Source organism: Desmodus rotundus, chromosome 1, assembly GCF_022682495.2.
Source record: "Desmodus rotundus isolate HL8 chromosome 1, HLdesRot8A.1, whole genome shotgun sequence".
Classification (NCBI taxonomy): Eukaryota; Metazoa; Chordata; class Mammalia; order Chiroptera; family Phyllostomidae; genus Desmodus; species Desmodus rotundus.
In genome coordinates this window covers 120,159,818-120,181,622 of record NC_071387.1, presented here as the reverse complement: position 1 = coordinate 120,181,622, position 21,805 = coordinate 120,159,818, and the positions used below count along the sequence as shown (strand labels likewise).

The window sequence follows — 21,805 nt, the reverse complement described above, 5'->3', positions numbered from 1 at the left end:
TGTGATTCCCTCAGCTGAGATCTGGCTGCCTCCCCCAGGGAGCAGGGGCAGGTTCCCGGTAATGGCCCGGTGCCCGGACTGGGCTGAAGCTCCCAGTGGACAGAGTCCCCATCTCTCTCCTCATCTTCCTTGCACCCACCACCCCAACCCCAGAAGGAGCCTTTGGAAAGACCCCTCCGGCACCCAGCTGTTGCCTGTGCCTGCACCCTCCCCTCCCCTGCCCCCACACAGGCCGCACTCACATGTGGCCTCCAGGCCGGTCGTCTCTGGTGAGCATTCCCTCCTTCTCCATCAGCATCTGCCGGAAAGTCCTGACCTTCTGTCGGGTCTCCTCCTCGGAATACCTGCAGGCATGCAGGAAGCGTGAGGGCTGCTCTCCTAGCTTCGTTCCCTTCCTGCCTGTGCCACTCCTCGTCCCCCAGCCTCGGTCACAAGAGCACTTTCCAGCGGGGGATGGCCTGTCTGAGCAAGGCTCTCAGCGCTGGGGCAGCTCAAGGCCTGCCCAGTTTGCACCAAAGCAGCCAACCAACCAACTGAACAAAGAAGCCTACCAGCCAAACAAACAAATAAACTAAAGGAGTTGTTCCCAGAGGAGGGGAGATCAACTAGGTGAGGCTGCCCTTTCTTCCTGACTGCCCCCCACACCCGAGGTCAGGCCTCCCTCCCACATCCAGACTATAGTCGCTCCCTGGATACGTTTTAGGGAGAAGTGAGAATTCATGGCTTTTTCTGCTTTCCCAGCCTCAAGGACATCTCATCCCCACAATAGCCTTGGGAGGTGCTTAGGGCTTCGCCATCTCTGCAAGATCAAGGCTACCAAGTGGCTTGCTGGGGCCCCCAGTGCTAGATCCCTTGTTTCCCTCTGCACTGGTGGGGGCGGGGTGTGGAAGAAACCTGGGCCTGGATGGAAGTTCTGCACTTCTTTACTCCCTTCTCCCTCCCTCCCTGGTCCAAGTCTTAGGCTAGTGACCGAAGTCCAGAATTTTCTGCTGTTCATCCTTGCTCCCACACACTGGAGTGAGGCCTCATCCTCTCTCACTGCGCACCGCTGTGGCAGCCGCTGCCCGGGCCTTTCAGCTCCTCTGGCATTTCCCCCGGCGGCATTTTCCCCTGTGTCCACGCTGCCCAGGCGGGGGGTCTTTGCTCATTCGGCCCTTGCCCTGTGCCAGGGACATAGCAGGTATCCAGTGGCTGCTGCTGAATGAATCTGGGGGTCCCTGTCCCCCACCCTCTTTCCCTCGTGGGCTGCAGGTCATTGTCCCAGACAGAAAACAAGGTGGCAAATAGAACGGGGGTCCTGTCTTGTCTCTGTCACCCATTTCCCACTCACCCCCGTCCATGCTGCAGGCCCGGCACTCCCCACACAGCCTGCTCATGGAAACAGTACATCCTTCCCCCTTGGGGACCATATCCTTCCTTCACCCTTCTCTCCTCAATCCTTATCTCCCCTTCTTCAACAAGCATGTGTGGAGTGACCCTGCCTTTTAAGAGAGCAATTTCACAATTCTTTTCAAAAGCCTTAAAAAAATAAACAAACCCTTTGACTCAGAAATTAACTTCCAGGTTTACCCTGAGGCTAAGCACAAAGATGTGACTCATAAGATGTTTACAACAGCATGGATACCCTCTGATCAGGCTAGGTGTGATGTTTGTGTTTCCATAGCAACCTGTACCTCCTGGATCCAGGCAGGTGTTTCCTGTGCTAGTCATTATCCGTTGACTCCTCTGTGTTCGCAGGGGCCAGGGAGGTCCCTGATGGCAGGGGCCTCGTCTGTCTGGATTTCCATTGGGTCCCCAGCACCTGGCACCTTGCTTGCACATGTGGCACCCCACATTTTTGATAAATGAGTGACTGGTGATGGAGAGGCATCAGAGAGTTTGAAGGTTGGATTTTTATTTTGGAAAGACGGCTTTGGCGGCTGTGAGGCTAGAGGAGAGGACCTGAAGGCAGGGAGCTAGCACTGGGCTGCTGCAGGGCTTCAGCAGGAGATGGCCAGGTCAGAGCTAGAGGGTGGGCCCGAGGATGGAGGGGAAGAAGTGGACAAAAACTGACTAGCTGGGACAATGGCTGGAGCTCGGGGACCTATTGAAAATATTGGGGGCAGGGGTAGATGAGGAGCACAGCTTTTTAACCAGGTGTCCTCTGACCCCCAGCTCAGTCTGATCCTCTGCAGGTTCAGGCACCTGTGGGGCCCACCATAGGGAGGGTTGAATCCTGCCTGGCAGGGGAGAGGCCCATGTCTCCCAACTCCCCACCCCCACCTCAGGGAGGCTGTGTGTGGGGGATGGTGCTCAGGCTGCACTGTACTGACACCTTTAACCCAGCTTCGCCGGGCTCTGGGCCTGGGCCCATGGTGTCCGCCTCCGTCCCTGCTTAGCATTCAGCTGGAGGGTCGCTGTCCTCGTGTGTTGGTCAGTGCAGAGCCCTCAGAGGGCTGGGCTGGCCTGGCCTGGTGCCCAGGAAGAAGGGATGGTGGCCTCTCTCTGAGCAGTGGAGACACAGAGGAACTGCTCCCCCATCTCACCTCCTCAGGACATCAGCTTGTCATTGTCACCAGCACAGAGACAAATAGCATAGGCCCTTCAAAACTGCTCAGCCCCTGGCTCATAGACTCCTGGGAGGGAGACGCAGGCTGGCTGGACCATTGGCATAGGGCACTGGATGTGGCAGGGTTGGGGAGGAGATGACCCAAGAGAATGGCCAAGTCCCCTGCTGGGTAGTAGGGGCTCCAGGCCAGGGTGCAAGTCCCATGCTGGGGGCCTATGGAGCACGTCAGGCTGGGAGGTGGGTTTCATTATGACCTGGAATAGGGCATGTGCAGGGACTTGGGGCTCACCACCAAGGGGCTCACCCCCAAGCTGGCAGGTTTCAGGCAAGATGACTAACTCCAGCACCTGTCATTGGGGGGCTGGGGGGCTGGATTGAACCAGCTTGGAGTCTTGGGGAGGACCACACTGTGCCCCAGGGTTTCATGCTGGGAGAAGCTGGGGACCCAAGGATAACATCTGATTACTGGGAAAAGAGGTCGCAAGTGTGGCCACCTCATCCAAGACTCCACTCCCCTCATACCTCTTGAAGTCAACCCCCTCAGCTGAGGCCAGCAATTAAGGGGTGAGGCAGGAGAGCCAGGTAGTCCTATTTTTGAGTCCTGGCACCCCGCCCCCACCCCACCCCCCGCCACTTTCTAGCTTTGAGATCTTGGATATACTTCTAGCCGTGGCCCATACATCTGGGAAATGGAGTAGTAACTTGCCTTTTAATGTTGTCATAGGATTAAAGGAGATAGAAGGTTCTTTACACAACACATAGTAGGCACTCAATAAACTGTAGTGATTGAGGAGTTTTTGTTCCAGAGTGGTGGGAGCAGAGGGTTCCAGGTCAGGAATCACCTGGGCCTCTTCTCTCTCCAGCCCCAGGAGGCAAAGGCTAAAACGGGAGGCCGGTACCCAACCACCCCAGCTCTGTGGGATGGCAGCGTTGGCCAAGTTATGGCCATGCAGGAGGCCTGGCTGGCATTGGCCAGAGCCTCACACTAAAAGCCAAGAGCTTGGACAGGTGAGTGGGGATGGGGAGGACAATGACATCTCTCTCCCTGCCTACTCTTCACTGTATGGGAAGGACAAGCCAAATTTGTTGTCAATTTGGAGACTTCCTGGGTTGCCCTCAGGGCTGGGGTGGGTTGAGGAGACACCGTATTTTAAAAGAGGTCCCCAGAGTAGAAAATGTTTCATTCTGCCTGTCCCTGACCAGACCCACAGCTCCTAGATAGTCCCTTCCTTGGTCATTAATTTGTTGACTTGATTTTCACAGTAGCTCTGAGGAGGGCGGGTGGCCTCACTGTTGGGATTTTGCAGAAAAGGAAACAGAAGAGGGAGAGGGGAGGGCCAGGGGCAGAGTCCGCTGCCACCACCACCATTATCATTGCGTCACACAAGAAAGGGCCCGGGTGGGGGGATATTTGGGGTGGGGGGGAGTATCACATTGCGCAGGCTGAGGGCTCTGTCCCCACCCCCACGGAGATTGCAGGCTGTACACAGAGGCTACCCTGGAAGGTGATTCGAAATGCAGCATCCATCACCAGTGAGTTAGCCAGCCATCCATCAATATTAAGGGAGGAATTGCTTTTTAATGGGGCCAAAGAATGTGTGTTCCTGTGACTAGTGGGAATATTTGTCAAATGTCTGGGAACCTGGTAAATAAATGCGAATGAACCAGTGTTTCCAGAAATGGATATTAATGACTGAATTTGATAACAGGGCAAGGGTCCCTAGTGTTTGAGGAGCACCTTCTGGGAACTGGCTGTGGGCAGAGGAGCCCTATACATGCTTTAGTCCACAGGACCCTCAGAACGATTCTGGAAGGCAGGTGCCCCGATCTTACAGGTGAGCAACTGTGGCTTGCCCAAGGTCACAGGCCTGGGCTGGAAGGTTGGATTGTTGGGTTTCAAAGAGGCTGTGCCCTTCCCCCCCTGGAGGCTGCCACTGAGAGATGGGAGGGGAGGAGGATGGTGACTGGAAAGCACCTGCCGTGATGGCTTGGGGGAGGGGAAGGGGCCCTGATTGAATATCTGGAGACTTAGTAGGTGCTTCCCAGAGAGGCGCAGGATCCTTGATGCCTGGGGGCCGACACCAAGGACACGACCAAGTGCCATCCCTTCCGCCTGAGGCTGCCCTCGTCTGGTAAAGGTCCTCCCAAGTGCAGTGAGGGGCCAGGGCTCATGGAGGAAGAGATTCAGCTGGGGGTGGGGCGGGGCGGAGAAGGCTTGGGGAGGAATAGGAGCTCCGTGAAGGAGGTGCCCAGGGGTGCCCTGAAAGAAGGGCTCTGGAGGGGGAGGGCTTTCAGAATGGAAGGTTCAGTGAAGAGGAGGGGCCTCTGGGAGGGGAGAGGTGCTCAGGAAGAGAGTGGGGCTCTGAGAGAGGGAGGGTGCAGTTTCCAAGAGTAAAGCCCAAAAAGCTGGCGCACCCTCTTTTGTCCCAGTCATGCCCTTCAATTCCCAAAACCCCACTCCCTTCTCTCCTGTACTCAACCACCTCAGCAGGATTTGCAGGTTTAAGGCCCTGGGGCTCTCTCTGCAGAAGGGTACTCCATCCTACCCCCTACTCAACCCTACCCTGGGGATTTCATCTCCTCTTTCCACATCAAACCTCTTTCCATCTGCCAGCTGGAAGCCTCCTTTTGGTCTGTTTTCAGGAGTCCACATCCATCCATCTCTCTCTGCAGAGACCCTCCCCTCCCCAACCTGGTTCCCAGTTGGAGGTGAACACCAGGTCCCTGTGCCCCTTTCTTTCCCTTATAAACAGCACAGGTGGCCTTGGCCTGCCTTTCTGATGGCCTTCCTGATGGCCTGCTCCTGGTGACTATCTCTGTTGGAGCCTTAGTGTCTTCCTGGGCTTCACAGGGACAGTGAGCCATGTCTTGGCTTTCTGCTGACAACAGACAAAACAAAGCATGGTTTGGAAGGACTGCTGCATGCAGGCTGACTGCCCTGATGTGGCTCCGGGCCCAAGCCCATGCATTGGCTTTCAGATTTCTCAACTCACGGACAGTGCGTGTCCAATGGGTGGGCCGGCTCCCAATTGGTCTCCCTCCACGGCCAGCCCACTCGTTTCAAAGTACTATACTCAGGGCACGTGCAAAAGGGAGCCTTGGGGCTACCAGCTTTCCCTGGGGCTGCAGCCCTGGGTAGGTTTGTTCTCAGTTTCTTTGCCTTCAGCTCCACGTGTGAGGGCTGTCCCATCTCCACCAGACTTGCGAGGGAAGTCCCTCCCAGCTCCTCCTTCTCAGCCAGACAAGTTACTACTCATCCTTCAAAGGCCATTCAAGTGTCTTCTCATACCAGAATCTCTCCTGTGAGCTCCTGAAGCCCTTGGCCCTCTCCTGTCCTGTCCTATAACCGTGATTCTAATCTGTTTTGTGATGGAGTTGGTTGTTAACATGCTTGTTTCTTTTCTGAGATGGGGATGGACTTTGAGGAAGCAACTCCAATCCAACTCTGGGGCCCAGCATTGCCCAGCACAGCGCTCAGCACACTTGTGTGCCCCTGCGACTTATTCTGAACTAGAGAGGGTGAAACCTAAGCTTCTGGCTGCCAGCAGAATTCCTGGTCCATTGCGCTTTCCGATTGGCTGCTGCACGTGCTCGGCAGAGTCCAGGCAGCTCGATCCACCCATTTTATAGAGGTCTTGAGTTGTCACCTATGTTTACATGCTTCTCTCCTCCACTGGACTGGACTGGATGTTTCTTGGAAGGCATGAACTGTGTCTGCTGAGCTTATGTGAATCTGAGCCCAGTTCAGAGCTTGCCACAGTGTTCAAGACATTTTGTTGGTTGAATAAACTAATAAATGAATAAAAGTTCCTCTGGGCTTGCAATGGTTCCATTCTGACAGGTTGGGACTCCCATCCCTTGCCTGACTCGGCTCCAGGGCTCCCCACGCTGGCTTGGCTCCGCCCTCGGCCCCAGCACCGCCCCGCCCGTCCCCCCCCCCCCCACCCCCGCACGAACGCCCTATCCCGCAGCCCAATTCCGGCCCCGCAGCGTGCTCACCCCTGCTCCTCCATCATCTCCTGCAGCTCCATGCACTTAAGCTCCACGCGCCGCTTGCGCTCGTGGTCCAGGATCTCGCGATGTGCGCGCTTCACCAGGCCTGGCTCCGCTGCCCGCAGGTCCTCCTCGGCCCGCGGCCAGCTCCCGGAGGAGGCGCCCGGCTGCGGGAAGCCGTTCGCAGCATCAGGCGGGGACGGCATGCTGGCCGCCCCGTTGTTAACGGTGGAGGACATAGCGGCTGTCCCCGGAGCCGCTGGTGTTGGCCCTGTGGGATAGATAGACACAGACACGAGGCGGGATAGTTACCTCTCGGCCACCTGCTAATCTCCTCTCTGCGTGGGTTAATCCTGGAGATTTAAAGGTCCACTCAGGGCTCTAATCCGCTTCCCTCCAGGCTGAGGAGGGGGGTAGATGGCGGGTTTGCACCTTTGGGTCACACCTCAGAGCATGAGGGGGGATTGGACATTGGGCTTTCCCCATCTGTAAGGTGAATGAATGCAGGCACACGGGACTATAGATGGTCTCTAAGTGCCCTTGGCTTGGAATGGAGTCATTTTCAGGGACCTAGTAACCACCTAGGGAAACCCTCTCTGCCTTGTGCCAATTCCTGGGCCTGACTGCCTAGCCCCTACCTGCACACCTGTTTGCAACTCCCCAGGCAATCAAATTGGTTCCGGGAAAATTTGTCAGTTTTATTCCTGTTTTTCCTTCAGGCTCATTTCCAAGACACTCACTGCCCTGGCTCTGTCTGGCGGGACCACAGACCACGGGTGGTCCCACCTCCCAGTCTGCTCCCAGGGCAGCCCTGCAGAGATGGGAAGACAGAGCCTGCTTCAGGCTCAGGGGCATTTCCACCACAGATGTAGTTTTCAGTTCCCACTTGGACTTGGTGGACTGCTCCAAAGCCGACAGTCCAGGTGGGGGCCTGATCCAGATTGAAGCCTACAGGACTGTCCCCTCCTTTGTTCTGGAAACACTGCTTCTGAGGATGTGACCCAAAGTGGCACTGATGTTAGTTTTCCAGGCAGGCACATCCTCCTCCAGGCTCCAGGAGACATGGGAGTCAGCATAGCTTGGGAGGTAAGACGCCCTAGCTCCACTCTAGGCCCAAAGTAGAGCATGTGCATGCATTTGTGCTGGCACGTGTGTGTGTGTGCACATACATACACACCAAGGACCCGTCTTAACAGGGGGAGGCACCTCCTGAGCTATTTCCATTTTCTTTCTCCAAGGCTCTGCTAGTTGCTAAGCAACAGGGAGGCCTCCTTTCCAGGGTGTGGGATGGGAGGGAGGGAAAGGGTGGAGGGAGGTGGGAGGAGAAGAGATCGGGTATGTCTGGACATCCTGGATGGACCTTCCCTGCACACAACCCCCAACGCACACTCTCCTTACTGGCCTCAGAGTGATGGGAGTGTGGGGCACTCAGAGCCACAGAGACTGGAAGGCAGAGAAGAGAGAGAGGGACTGTGAAAGGCACTAGGGGCTCTGAAGGGGACAGAGTGCCAGTGGTGATGATGACATAACGTCCTTTATATGTCCATCCCCTTAAGTCCCAAGTCCCTGTGTTCTAGGCCAGACTCCTCTCCTCCTTGCTTTGTGACCCTACTGCCCTCTGACCCTCTGATCGCCACCTGTGCCTGGAAGCGTCATCCAGACTCTTCAGGAGAGGAGGGCTCTTGGGGGTTTACAGACCAAAGCTGTTCTTTTAGCCTCTCTCCACCCCAAACCCTGCAGGTGTCCTGCCGCTCCCTATCCCACCTCTGTACCCCAGCTCCACCAGGGCTTCTCCTGGAGTACCCCATAAGCATCACCCACTCCCCAGTCCCCTCACAGAGCTCTGGGAACCCTGCTCCCCACCTGCCTTAGCCATGGTGCTTGGCTCACAGGTGACCCCTCCATATGTTGGTCACCTGAGCCAGGGACATGTATGGAGTTTGGAGACCTCCACTGCCCTGGCCCACTAGAGCTCACCCGTCATCAAGTTTGGTTCCTCACCCCCTCTTCCCAACATGGCTCACATTTATTCACTTCCTCCACTCCTATTATCTTCTCAGTCCAAGCCCCTCACTGTGGTCCTCTCTGGTCTCAGTGTCCTGCCTGCCCCCTGCCCTCTGTCCATCCTGTATCAGCACCCTGGGAGGTCAGTCCAGGAGCAAACCAGACATGTCATGCCCTGATTAACAACCTGTAGTGGCTTCCCATCACCTTGGTTTAAATTCACAACATGGCCTGCCTTTCTGTCTAGTTGTAGCCCACCCCCTTCTCAGCAGGTTCTCCCCCTTTCTTTCCTCCAGGCCTTTCATTTACTTCTCCCTTTCCCTGGGACACTCTTCTGACTCCCGCATGTCCTCAGAGTCACTGCTCATAGGCATCACCACCTTCTGGAAGCCTTCCCTTAGCCCGCCCAGAGCCCTTGCCACTCACTGTTGTCACCCACTGTGGGCTCACAGGCCTGGCTCCCCTGGGCTTGGCGCAGTTTAGTTTTCTGCTCCCTAGTGCCAGCAAGGTGCCTGCGCAGGTGGAGCTCAGTGCATATGGACAGAACAAATGGAAAACAATTACAGTGGGAGGGGGGATGGAGGAATACCCGGCAGGGTCTCAATACAGCCTGCGGGACTGCGCCGCGTTTTGCCTTACGTGATCTCACAGCTTCATCCCCTGCTCCGCCTCATCCTGCAACCAACGTACAGCCCTTCGGCCTCTGTCATCTGTTCCCAAACAAGCACAATGCTCCTTTGTGCTTTTGCCCATGTGGTTCCTTGGCGCTGGAATACCTGTTCTCTTCTTCATCTGGGGAGCTTCTACTCATCCTTCAGGGCCCAGCCCAAATGTCATCTCCCCTGGGAAGCCTTCCTCCCTCCTGAGGAAGGATGAGTCCTTCCCTCCTTGACTCCCACTGCTTTTGTCCTCACCTATTTAGATACTGAGGTTCAGCATGTTGTTTTCATCTGAGCCCTGTTCTAGTCTGTGAACCCTTTGAGAGTGGACTACCCCTTCATTCAGCTCCTCAGAGCCTGGCAATGCAGGAGACACACTGAAGGTGTGGGGAGAAAGAGCTCAGGCCCAGCGAGAGCCATGGAGGAGCCAAGCCCTCAGCTACGCTGCTCCGCAGGCTCACCCTAGAACTTGGCCCAAGCTCCTTGAAGACAGGAGGGAAGAAGCTGATGGGGACAGTTCTGAACATACTCAGATCCCCAGACCCTGAGAAATTCTACCTCCAGCACCAGGAGAACGTCTGGGTGAGACTGCTGGGCTGCTGGGGGCAATCTTTCAGGAATGCCTGAGAAGGAAAGGGGAGGGGTGTGAAGGGACAGGGGCAGGGGCAGTCTGCATTTTCACTGGATCAGATGGCAGATTCTACCAACTTCTGGTGAGTGGGAGGGTGCCAGGCTGGAATCTGAGAAAGGTTATTAAAAGGATGACCCTTGAACCGGTAGTGGAAGAGCCACGGGTCATTGCACACTGAACCCACTTCTTTCCGAGTTAGGGTTGCTGGACCAGCAAACCAGGGAGTTATTAATGCTGCAGGCACAGGGTCTGGTCTCTCTTTGAGGCATCTCATCTTCTACGGAATCCTTGTGAGCTTCCATAAGGCAAAGAGACATCGTGCTGGTGGGAACTGATATTCTGCACTGTTGTAATTGGTGGACAGATCGACCCATGTTCAAGAGAGCTAATTAATAAGTCAGTGTCACTGTAGATGGAGGTGTTTAAATGGAGCACCATAGGGCTCTGTCCTGCACCACTGATCCGATATGCTCGCCATTGACGGGACGGAACTTCAACAACCTGACGATCAGATTCACGGAGGACACCACCTGAGAAGGCTCATAAATTCAGAGTCAGAATCTGAAAGAACTCACCGGACCGGAAGGATGGAGGAGTCTGAGAAGGTGAAACAGGATAGTGAGAAATGCCACATTCTGAAGCTGGGTCCCAAACTAACTCTCTAAAATCGGAGTGGGGTAGACAGAGTTCAGAAGCAGCGTATATAGAAAGGATTTAGAGGTTTTCAATGGTCAGGGACTCAATCGTGATGTGGGGGCCAAAACTGCGTGTTATCTTATGCCCCATCGACAAAAATATGTGTAGGATGAGGAGGTGAGAATATACAGGCGACCAGAATCCCTGTCTGTCAATATTTGGAGGATTGCAGGGGATGTAGGCCAAACCTGGCTGAATCTGCTGGGAAACTTGTAAGAAATAGGTAGGGTTGCCAGACTTGGCAAATAAAAATGTGGAATGTGAAGTTAAATTAGATTTGAATTTCATGAATTTCATGTTTGGGACATACTTATACCAAAAAAAAAAAAAAAAAAAAATCACTGTTTGTCTGAAATCAAACTTAACCGAGTGTTTGATGTTTTATGTATCAATACTACCGGGACGCACCCCAGACCGTCAAGATCTCTGCCGGGACGCTGCGTCAAGATCTCTGCCAGTGACACTGTTAGCGTTCCCCAGGCGATTATGATATGGACCACCGACCAGCACTTGGGAGCCCGTCGGGACAGGGACAGCGGTTCTCGAGTTTTATCAGGCGTCGGAGTCGCCTGGAGGGCTAGTTACAGCACAGGCAGCTGCCCCGCCCGCGGTCGCCGAGGTCCTGACTCAGCGGAATGCCCAGCACTGGCATTTCTAACAAGTTCCCGAGTGCTTCCCTCCGACCGCGACCGCGGAGAGAGGAGCGAGGCCCCAGCCAATCTCTCCCGCTGTCGCGCTCCCCCTCAGAGACTCGTGACTGCAGGCCTTTGTTCCGAAAGACGAAGCCAGAATTCCTGCAGGGAAGTCATCTAGAGTGGACTTCAGCTAAGTCCAGGACAGAATTTTCTCCCTAACAATGTAATCTTAACCCCCCTCTCCGCAAGAAACCCTCAGCAGTTCAGTCCGTCCCCGGGGTGAGTGAGTTCCCATTGCAGGAGCTGCTCAACCAGGAGGGGACACTACACTCACGCAAACACTCACCCAGCATCTACTCAGGGCCCCACCCTGTGGAAGGCGGAGGATCTCAAGGTGAACAAGCCCCCATCCTGGCCCCCTGGGAGCTACAGGCTGCTTTGGGAAACCAACAGGTATCGGGTGTAGTGTGATAAAACAAAATTTGAGGAGTGTTTGCAGCTTTGCCTGGGTGCTCAGGGTAGGCTTCCCAGAGGGGGTGGGATGGCTGGAGGCAGGGACACCGGGGCAGGTGAGGCCTGAGCAGAATCCAAGAAACAGGCAGACTTTAGAAAAGAAAAGAAATAGACAGACTTGGCAAAACATGACTGGATGTGGGGTGGGGGGCGGCGTCTTGGACGATGCTGGCTTGGGTGACCAGGTGGATGGTGCAGCCATTTGCTGTGATGGGGAACACGGAGGGCAGACTGAGAGTGTGTTAAGGGTGAGGAGCTTGTGAGGGTCAAGCAGGCAGATGTGACATCTAGAGCCACAACCCTAACCCTGACCCTAACTTGCCGGAGTCCCTGGGGACACTGACACTGTCTTTGGAGAGAAAGTCTTTTTTCTACCGCTGATTGGCTGGGAGACCCTAAAGAAGTGTCTCCTGGTCTCCTGGACAATGCGGGGAGCGGGGGCTGGTCTCAGACCCCACAGCTCCTTCCTTGCCCTGGTAGTGCTAATTACATATGTATACCGCCAAGCTTTCAGCCCGCACCTTCCTGCCCATGTAGGCAGGGCCACAGCAGCCATCCTCAGAGCTCAGCCCACGGCTGTCCCCAGCACTGGGTCAGGTCCCAAGGGCAAGCCCAGATGCTGGGCCTGCCAAACCCTTGTGCAGATTAAGTCATGCAGATCTAAGTGGTTAAAGAGCCAGACCCCTGATTTCCAAGCCTCATGGCTGAGTCCCTGGGCTTGCCTCCGACTCCCCGGCCCAAGCCTGGGTCCCCTGAGCAGACCTGGCCGAGTGCAGGATGGAACAGTCTGGCTGCTGGTACCTGCAGGTCCAGCCCTGCTGGTAGAGATTAACTGAAGGTGAAACAGTCCATCTGTACTGCGGAGTCCAGTCTGCTGACAGGCACGGCACGGAGGCCTCACAGCTAATGAGATCATCACTCATTCTGGGGCTCAGAAGGTGGGATTCTCAGAGCGGTAGCGACCTGGCCAGATCTGGAAGGGTGAGCAGTGGATGACATATGTGGTCGAGGGGGAGATTGGGCTTTGCCCCGGGGAACCCTGTTTTGAGGGGTATGCTCTTTGGGAACTCATAACCTGAGGGGCCTTGTCATGTGACTTAAACTCTGTGCCTCAGTTTCCTTGCCTGTAAAATGGAGCCAATAACAACACCCTCCGCAGGTTTGTGGCAGAGAACGAATACATGTGAAATGGTACCACGGTGCCTAGCACGCAATGGGATGTCTCATAAATGGTACTGGTGGTCATTGTTATTTGTCAGTGGTGACTGTCCTGTATTGGACATGTGGGTGTAAGGAGTCCCCAGACATCCATGGGAAGACGTCTGGGGTCTCAGATCATGGACCTGGCACTCAGGAGGCTGAGGTTGGGCCTGATTTGGGAATTGTCCTGACATAGCTAGAGACTGAGTTGCTCTTGGCGGGAGGAAAGAGCAAAAGCAGGAGCTCAGGGCAGGCTGCGGGTGTCATTCTGAGGAGATGGCTGAGGGGACAGGGGCCACTTTCCTACTGCTGGCCTCAGCAAACTCCTCCCCTCCCCATCTCACTCCCAGCACCTCATGGCACCAACCCAAGGGCCCCCCTTTGCTCCCGGGGCTCAGAAACCTCTCTCAGCGAGGGGCAGCACTCAGTCCCCAGGGGCCCCTTTCCCTGTCCCAATCTGCCAGAGACCTACCTCACCTCCTCAGTGATAATGCCGGGACTCAAGGCCTCCACACCCCTGAATATACAGGTTCCCACAGCTTCAAGTAAGCCCTCGACCCACAGCCACACACAATTTAACTGCATTCTTGCTACTAAGGCCTTTCTGTTGCCTCCCCCAGGCCCAGGAAAACAGGGGGTGGGGCGGGGTGGATGAGGAGCACTGGATTTGGAGTCAGAGGACTTGAGCTTGAACTCTGGCTCTACCACTTCTGCCTGGGTGATCAGGGAAAGTCATTAAACCCCCTGAGCCTCAATGTTCTCCGTTATCCGTAAAGCCAACACTCTACCTCGCAGTGTGGTGGGGTCATTTATTCTTTCAGTAACAAGCTTGTCGTGAAGACAGATTCTAATTACACCTTCTTCCCACACCCTGACCTGGTGCTGGGGAGCAAATAAAAGACCAGAGAAGGTCAGCTTGGCCTGGGATGGTCAGGGGAGGCTTCACAAAGGCATCGGTGTTTGAACTGGCCTTGTGGAAGACGAGTTGCCCCATGTGAGGAAGGGGGAGTCCAGGTGGGGGACAGGACAGACTGAAGGCAAGGGCAGGCAGGGTGCAGGGTCCTGGGGCTGAGAGAACCTGGGTGGAGTGAGACCATGATGGGAGCTGCTTTCTCATGAGGTAGGGGCTGCGAACACAGTGTGAGCCCTTCCCGAGAAAAAGCCCAGGGTGGGAGAGAGGTAGGGAGGGACGTGCCTCCTGAGTTTCCTGGAGGAAAAAAAAAATCTTTGTAACTGTCAGGAACGTGATGAAACTGACAAACACACATGAAACCACCATGTACTTAGATTGTAAAACTAAGTCTGGGTCTTTGTAAGAATGAGTGTCGAGATTTTGTCAAACTGGGAAAGAAAACCCATCCCCATTGGGTTCAAGGAAACTCAGTGTGTCCCACCCCACCTCAACCCCTGGCCCTGGAGCCAGGCTGGAGGAGGAGCTGGAGCTGGGGAGTGTGGCAGGGAGGAGCATAGCTGAGAGGTCTTCAAATGTGTAGTTGCATTTTTTTATGATTTCATTTATTTATTTTTACAGAAAAGGGGAAGGGAGGGAGAAAGAGAGGGAGAGAAACATCAATGCATGGTTGCCTCTCATGTGCCTGCTACTGGGGACCTGGCCCACTGGGGTAGCATGTGCCCTGACTGGGAATCAAACTGGCAACCCTTTGGTTCGTAGGCCCGTGCTCAATCAACTGAGCCACACCAACCAGGGCTGGAGGAGAGATCTTAAAGTGTAAGTAGAAGCTGGTGGGACAAAGAAGGGAGTGAGGATGTCTTGGGTAGAGTGTGGGGGGTGGTGGGAGGGGACAGAGGCTAGGACTGTACCCTGCAGGTCAGAGGGAGCCAGTGAAGGCTATTGAGCTGGAGAGTTCATGGTCAGATTTGCATTTTGAAAAGGTCTTCTGTGCCCTCACTTTTGCTGGCCCCTGCCCTTTAGAGAGAGGTGTCACTCTAACTCCACATTAACCCAGTCCACATGAATCAAGACGGGCCTGAAACTTGGAATGCTTTGATAAATAGGCTCGATTAAAAAAAAAACAACCCTCAAGACAAATGTGCGCAGATCAGCGAGCAGCAGAAGAGGCAGCCCAGGTTCAAATCACTTACTAAGTGTCCTAAAGTGACTTCACCCTGGGCTCAGCTTCCTCATGTGTAAGATGGTGTTGATATAAGTAACCCCCTCAGGGTTTAAGGAATTAACCCTTAGTGAGTTAAGGGTACTCACTAAGTTCTATGTGTAAGTGTTAATTTCTCATTCCCATGACCAGGGATGTCCAACCTTGTGTTGTCTCTGGGCTGCACTGGAAGAAGAGTTGTCTTGGGCCACACATTAAATACACAAACACTAAAGAAAACTGATGAGCAAAAAAAAAAAAGGTTTTAAGTAAATTTACGATTTTGTGTTGGGCCACAGCCAGTCTAAACCACCACAGACGTGCGCTAACCAGTGGGACACACAGATCGGTATAGATCAGAACACAGCACGTAGATAATTTACCACTCCCAATCAGTACCACCTTGTGAAGACCAGTAGGCCAACAAGGTCACTTTCCACAGATACCAGCCCACATGGACCAGTGGAGACCAGTATTCACTGGTAGGAAGATGCTGCAGGGTGAGGCGGGAGGAAGGCGCTGGGGCAGGCCGGCAGTGAGAGGGTTAGCGGGTGAGCTTCCTCTCTGCCTCCTGGGGACTCTCTGGGAGGGCGGGCGGTGCTGGCACTGCTGCTTGTTACCCAACCCTCCAGAAGACGCTGTGGGGGAGGGGAGAGAGAGGGAGAAATGCTGAAAGCCTGCTTTTCAATTATTCAGCAGCCAGAGCTTCCTGCCGCCCCTGTCGGAGCCAGAGGAAGTCCTTGGCCAGAGTCCCCGGCTGGGTCTGGCTGGGCTGGTGCAGTTCTGGTTCCAGGAGGGACAGGCAGCCCGGCCCACAGAGATGCTGGCACCACGGCCTGGGCCTGTGTCACAGTGCCCCTGGTCCCTCTCCTGCCCTTCCCTATGCAGCCCTGTGCTGGGCCCAGGGGTCCCTGTGCAGGGCTCGGAGAATGTCCCCTTCCCTGCAGTCTCAGTTTGTGCTGCGGAACAGAGGTGCTGGGGCTGGCTAAGTTCCCAGAGCCAAAACGGGGTGCCCAGAGCAGGCAAGGGAAGGAGGGCAAGCCCACTGACCGCAGGAGAAAGCCCTTCAGCCCCCACTGGTCTCAGACATCCGGCACTTGGCCCCACACAAGAACACACCAGTCTGTGCTGTCCTATTTGCCTGGAGTGCTCTTACCCTTCCACTCGTCCTCCAAGGCTCTGCTCAAGCATCACCTCCTCAGTGAAGCCTTCCATGACCTCCACGGGGGGACACACCTCTGCTGTGCTCCTGGAGCCTCACCCTCTCGTTGCCACTCTCAGCATTTATCTCGTTCTCTTGCAACCGGTTGCTGCCTGGCCTAGCGAGGGCTCTCCAAAGGCAGAGACTGGGTAGCCTCCATCTACATGTCCCTGGTGCTCAGCACAGAGTTTGGCACAAAGCAGCCATCTGTGAACATTTGTTGAAACCCAGACTGTATTTGCGCTAATGGCGAGCTCACTACTTGTGTTTTATCACTGCTGTCTCCGGGACTTCAGTGAAAACGGTACCTAGTTCCTGCTCTCCATATGCCTAGACTTTGTGTGTTGGCATTTGCACGACCACATTGTCACACACACTTTGTAAGCACTGGAGTCCAGCTCTGTCTTTGAAGGATTAGGCCAGACAAGGCTGGACCAGCCTGGCATCCAGGCTCCCGCCCATCATCAGCCTAGGGCCCCTGTTCTTGCTCCTTTTGGCTCTGATTTGGGTTCTCAGAGCAGAGGATCTGAGTGGCAGGTCCCAGGGACAAGGAAGCCTCAGCTACACAGGGGCGCACAGTACAGGCAATCCACCTGGGTGAGACCAGTGGCCACTCTAGCCCAGGACAGACCGCAGGGAGCCTGAATCAGATTGGATACATCAACAGAGGATGGCGGGGAACACGCAAACCGATGTAAACCAGTAAGAGAGACCAGTGGAATAGGGCAGAGCGAGCAGTACTGGTCACTGAAAATAATACAAACCCGTCCCACCTAGTAGACAGACCTGTATGCATCAGTACTGATACAAAACAAGCAAGCAGTAGTCTAGTCTCCCCTATGCTCTGGTGGAACAAAGGAATCCCTGTCCCCATTTAGACCACTCGGCTCCTCTTCTGGGTGCTCACTGGCCTTCAGGGAGCTGTAGCCTCCCAGCCAGGGAGCAGGCAGCTTCCCTGTGGCTGCCTGAGCTAGACTGGAGATTCGGGATGGGAGCCTGAGCAAGGACCTTTGCGTGACTGATGGCCTGGGCTGTCACGGAGGTGATGGTGATCTCCGCGTCCTGGGGAGGGCGTGCGCCAGATGGCATTGGTGAGGAGTCCTAGGGAGAGCCCCATGTACCAGGACTCCATGCTCTCCAAGGACCCTCCCATGCTGGCCTCTGGGGGTGAATCTGGAGTGAAGTCAGAGGAGCCCATATACTCTCATCAGTTCCGTCCCCACTTTTCTTCCACCTCTTCCCCCTAGGATCCAACCCTTCCAGGCTCACACCAGGGAGCTGGGTTGAGGAAGGGAAAGGTGAGCTAGAAGCTCTATAACTAGACCTCTTTTCCTTTCAGGGCCCTAGTGTCCTCATCCAGATGACATGTCAGGAGCCTGGGGCCAGGGTAAAGCCAGGCTCAGAGTCCCTGACAGTCCAGGACTGCGAATCATCAAAGTTGGGTGGTGATGTGTCCCCGGGAGCCATCAGCAGGAAGAGAGTGCTGGACAGACAGATAAGGCCCTTCTACCCACTGGGGCAGGTGACAAGAGAAGCCAGGGGCAGCTGCCTCCACTGCCCACACAATCTCATTATGGAAAATTCCCTCTATGGACTCAGCTCTAATCAAGCTGACTGCCCTGGGCATCCCCCCCAGGTTTCTGCTGGGCCGGGAGAGATCAAAGAGAGCCGGGCTGGGGGCTGGAGCCTCAGCTGCCATTCTCATCGATCCAGATGCGCCTCTCGTTGCTAGGCAACAGCCTCCAGTCTCTCCTGGTCCTTCTTCCCCCAGGGGCTGCAGGGTAGGGCAGTTAAGGGGGGTGGGGAAAGACCCCACATTCATTCTCCAGGTTTTCTCTTACCAAGCTAGAGATCTCTGTCACCAAGTGGGGAGCCACTCCCCCTGCCAGGAAGTGCTCTCCATTCTGGAAGCTTGACCCTCTCATTAAAATGGACCCCTTTCTCTCCTCACATTTGTATTCATCTCTAGAATATTCAAAATCCACACCTCCTCTGCTCCATGTAAGCACTCTCTCAGGAATACAGACCCAGGATTCGTCAGAGAGGAGAGGTGACCCTTGGGGGGCAGTCAGTGACAAAATCAAGATGAGACTGTAGGCTACCAACCTTCAGCTCAGCGTTGGACTAGACGCGAGAGCCATTTAATCTTGAGAGAACGGCTCTGAAGACAAATTCACACTCTCAATTTTGAGTGGGTTGCCTTTGTTTTTTCTTTTTCCAAAGCGTAGGATGAATTTCATAGTAGTTTTTTTTCTTTTTTGTTTCTAGTGCTATAATTTAAAACTGTAAGTTGTTCTTTAAAACAGACATAAAATGTAGTATGGGTGTTGGGGGCTGAAATTGACTAAATAATGCAAATCTGATCATTTTATCACAGTTTAATATTTTGCATATTTTATCTACCCAATGCCGCTAACCCGCCCCCTTTTTAAACTGCGTATGTACAATTCATCCCAGCAGTTGGGACGTGGTGACCTACTTATATCATGGCTTATTTAGGATTTCCTTGTCTCTCCCCCTCCGAGGCCTTCATAGCCCCTAGGAATCAAAAGGATCTGGCTCTTCACTCATCAAGCATTTTTTTTTTTTAAGTGCAACTGAGGAAGAGGGAGAGGTGATGCACTTCCCAAAGTGGGAAGAGCCAGGACTCAGCAGCCCGAGGGCCCAGCCCAGAGAACTGCTGAGAGGTGCACTGTCCCTGAGCAGCCAGTCCTGGTGTCCTTGGTCTTGCCACTGCCGGCCACCCACTCCTCCCAGCTCCACAGCACAGTGACAGCTCTGCCCTGGCTCCCCGGCCAAGCCCCAGTCACACACTTTAACTCTGAGAGGCACAGCTTTCCAGGGTCCTTGACAAATGGTAGCCAATTAATGTCAATTAATCTGATTAACCTAAATAGTTAATTAAGCAGTTAATTAAAAACATCGTTGACAATAACCTACAATTCCCGAGGGAGTGTGTGTGGGAGGCATGAATGGTAGGGAGGGCAGTTTCTCCTTGCTCCAGGAAGGGGCAAGCCCCTGAAGGTTAGATTCAGGGTGAGGGCTGCTCCTGCAGCTGCGGGGCTTCTCCCAGTCTCCACCTTGTTCTGCCACCAGGTTGTCCAGCCCTACCACAACCACAAGCTCTCTCCCAGCCCCTGGCCAGTGTTCGGAGGGTCTGACTTCAATGGGAGAGGCTAAACTTGAGCTCGGCAAAGGTGGAAAAAGGCCTTCTTTCTGGGAAATGTTCATCCTAGAATCCCCGAGGGGAGTCCTGGCCTTTGCTGCCACCACCCCCACCCGGACCACACACCTCACAGCCTGCAACCCCGTTAAGACCAGAGACCTCCTCAAGCTATAGAGCAGCCCTGGCAGGGAACGCCATCCTTAAGCCCATCCTACAGATGGGGAGACTGAGCACCTCCCATCTGCCACACCCTCTGCTTGCACTGGGGACCTGCAACCATTAATAACACAGGGTGTCTGCCCTCGAAGACCTCCTAGTCTGGGGCATCCCGGACCAGCGCAGCCTCTGTGGTACTACCGCATCTTCGCTGGGCAATGCAGGTACTACCCAGTATCCTCCACTGTGGCCTGGCTCCTTCATAGGACGCTGCGAGGACTAGATGAAGAGCACACCTGCAGCCCCCAGAGCAGCGGCTGGCACGTGGCAAATGCTAGATGAGTGCTCCTGAGGATTCCTGAGGGAGGTGGGAGGGTGAACAGCCAGCCAGGATAGAGGGTAAAAGGGGCCAAGAAAGAAGTAGCACCGGGCACTTGGGGGGACAGAGAGGAGAGGGCCTGGAACAGGCATTGCACAGAAGACATGTGAGCAGAGTCTGAAGTTCAGGGAGGTAGAGGGAGAGGAAGAAGGGGATCCAGCTAAAGGGAACAGCAGGTGCAGAGCAACGAGGCACCGTTCTCAACTCTAGCATGTGCAGTCACCTAGAGCTTTTAACAATGCAGACCCCCACCTCCCCGGCCCCACACTCAGATTCTGAGTAGATGGGTCCCAGGAATCTGCTTTTCACGGAAGGTTCTGGAAATGCTGAGGCAGGACTCTGCCTCTAGAGACCACGGCTACTGTGGTTCTGGATGTCCCAGGTTGGGAAGAGCAGAGCCGCAGTAGGAGAGGCACTACATGTGACTTGTGTCCTGAGAGCACACCGCAGGCCCCCCTGCTCTCTCCATCTGTCCAAATTGTGCTCGTCCTTCGGGGGTGACCTTCCTGGAACAGTTCTGGCTGTGTGCTTACCTGCTTGAAACACCTCGTGGTTTTTCTGCTGCCTGCAGGAGAATGGTTAGTCTCCCCTGCCTAACGCTAAGGCCCCTCATGAGGCCTCTCTCTCCATCCTGGTCCCTTGCCCCTCAGGCCAGGCCCTGATTCTCCAGCCACACTATTTCCCAAGTGCCTGGCGCTCTTTCCTCCTCCATCATTCTGTTCATGCTGTTCCCTCTGCCTGAAGTGCTGTTCCCTTGTTTATCCCCCTGGCAAACCTGTACTCATCCTGAGGTCCATCTGTAAATACTAGATCCAAAGCCACCCAAGCAGGCAACCCTCACGCCACCCAGCTGCCCAGCAGCCATGGGGAGGCTTCCCATAACCATATTCCACCTCAAACATCCACCAGTTTAGGGGCCTTGCCCCTCGGGAGACTGAGGGTAGCTCCTCCCTTTCTCCAGTGCCTCCCACAGGGTTTGGGGATGACAAAGATAACTGAGCCTTCAGTTCGGAAAATGTTTGATGAATGAATGAATGAATGAATGAATGAACTAACGACCATCTATGCATTCTAATGTATGAGAAGCAAGGGACAGAAGAGGACAGAAATTGGGAGGCAGAGAAGAGAGGTGTGCCTCCCTTATTATTGGAAACAATAATGGGTGGGTCACAAGGATCAAGAAGAGCGTGTGACACCATGTCAAACAGGAAGGGGAGACAGGACCGCCCAGAGGCAAGGTCTGCGGGGTGTCCCAGCTTCCTCACCATCCCAGAAGGGAGAGCTGGGCTCCTCTGCCAGTCCTGCAGCGTACGCACCCCAGCCTGGGGCTCTGTCTGACACTGAGGTCTGTGCCAGCAGCTGAGACAGGCGTGGAGCACAGATGCCTCACTTCTCATCCTGTCCCCGCTCCATTTTCTCTCTCCCTGAGTGAACCCAGCCTGGAGCACGGGCACATACATCCCTGTCAGATCTTCCAGAGGAGTGTCTCCAGTGCCTGCCCCCTCTCCCACTGTGCCAGCACTCCTTCCCAGCCTCTCTGTCCTTGGACTCCTTCTCTCCGTCTCCCCTCCCCCCATCAAACGTAGCCAGAGCGAGCTTCCTGGAGTGCACATCTGACTGTCCGTGACTTCTCCAAAGCTTTCCAAACAGATTCCTCGCTCTTGCAGTGGTTTTCAACATCCTTCCAGACCTGGCCCAGTCTACCACTCCCCCTGGCTACCCTCTCTTCCCAGGAGTGCCCTCTGTGCTGTGACTACACTAGTTCACAATCCCCTTAGTTCACCAGAACTTCTGTGCCGTTGTCCACACTGTTCTCCGGAGCGCCATGCACCTGCCAGCTCTGTCTGGTGCCTTCACTGTCATTCTCCAAGGCCCACCTTCAATGCCCCTCTCCCAGGAGCCCCCTCTGGCTG

The 21,805-nt window shown here is 54.8% G+C and overlaps 1 protein-coding gene across 2 annotated transcripts in view; it reads right to left on the bottom strand.

The window, feature by feature from the left end:
• The window catches only part of SRRM3 (serine/arginine repetitive matrix 3), a 53,514-nt gene that overhangs the window by 26,514 nt on the left and 5,195 nt on the right, over positions 1-21,805 (bottom strand). For both annotated transcript variants that reach the window (XM_053930214.1, XM_053930224.1), the window contains exons 2-3: positions 6,548-6,812; positions 243-344 (exon numbers count right to left, since the gene is read on the bottom strand). In XM_053930214.1, the coding sequence (XP_053786189.1) occupies positions 243-344; positions 6,548-6,780 (335 nt within the window). In that variant the 5' untranslated portion in view covers positions 6,781-6,812. The remainder of the gene's footprint in view (positions 1-242; positions 345-6,547; positions 6,813-21,805) is intronic.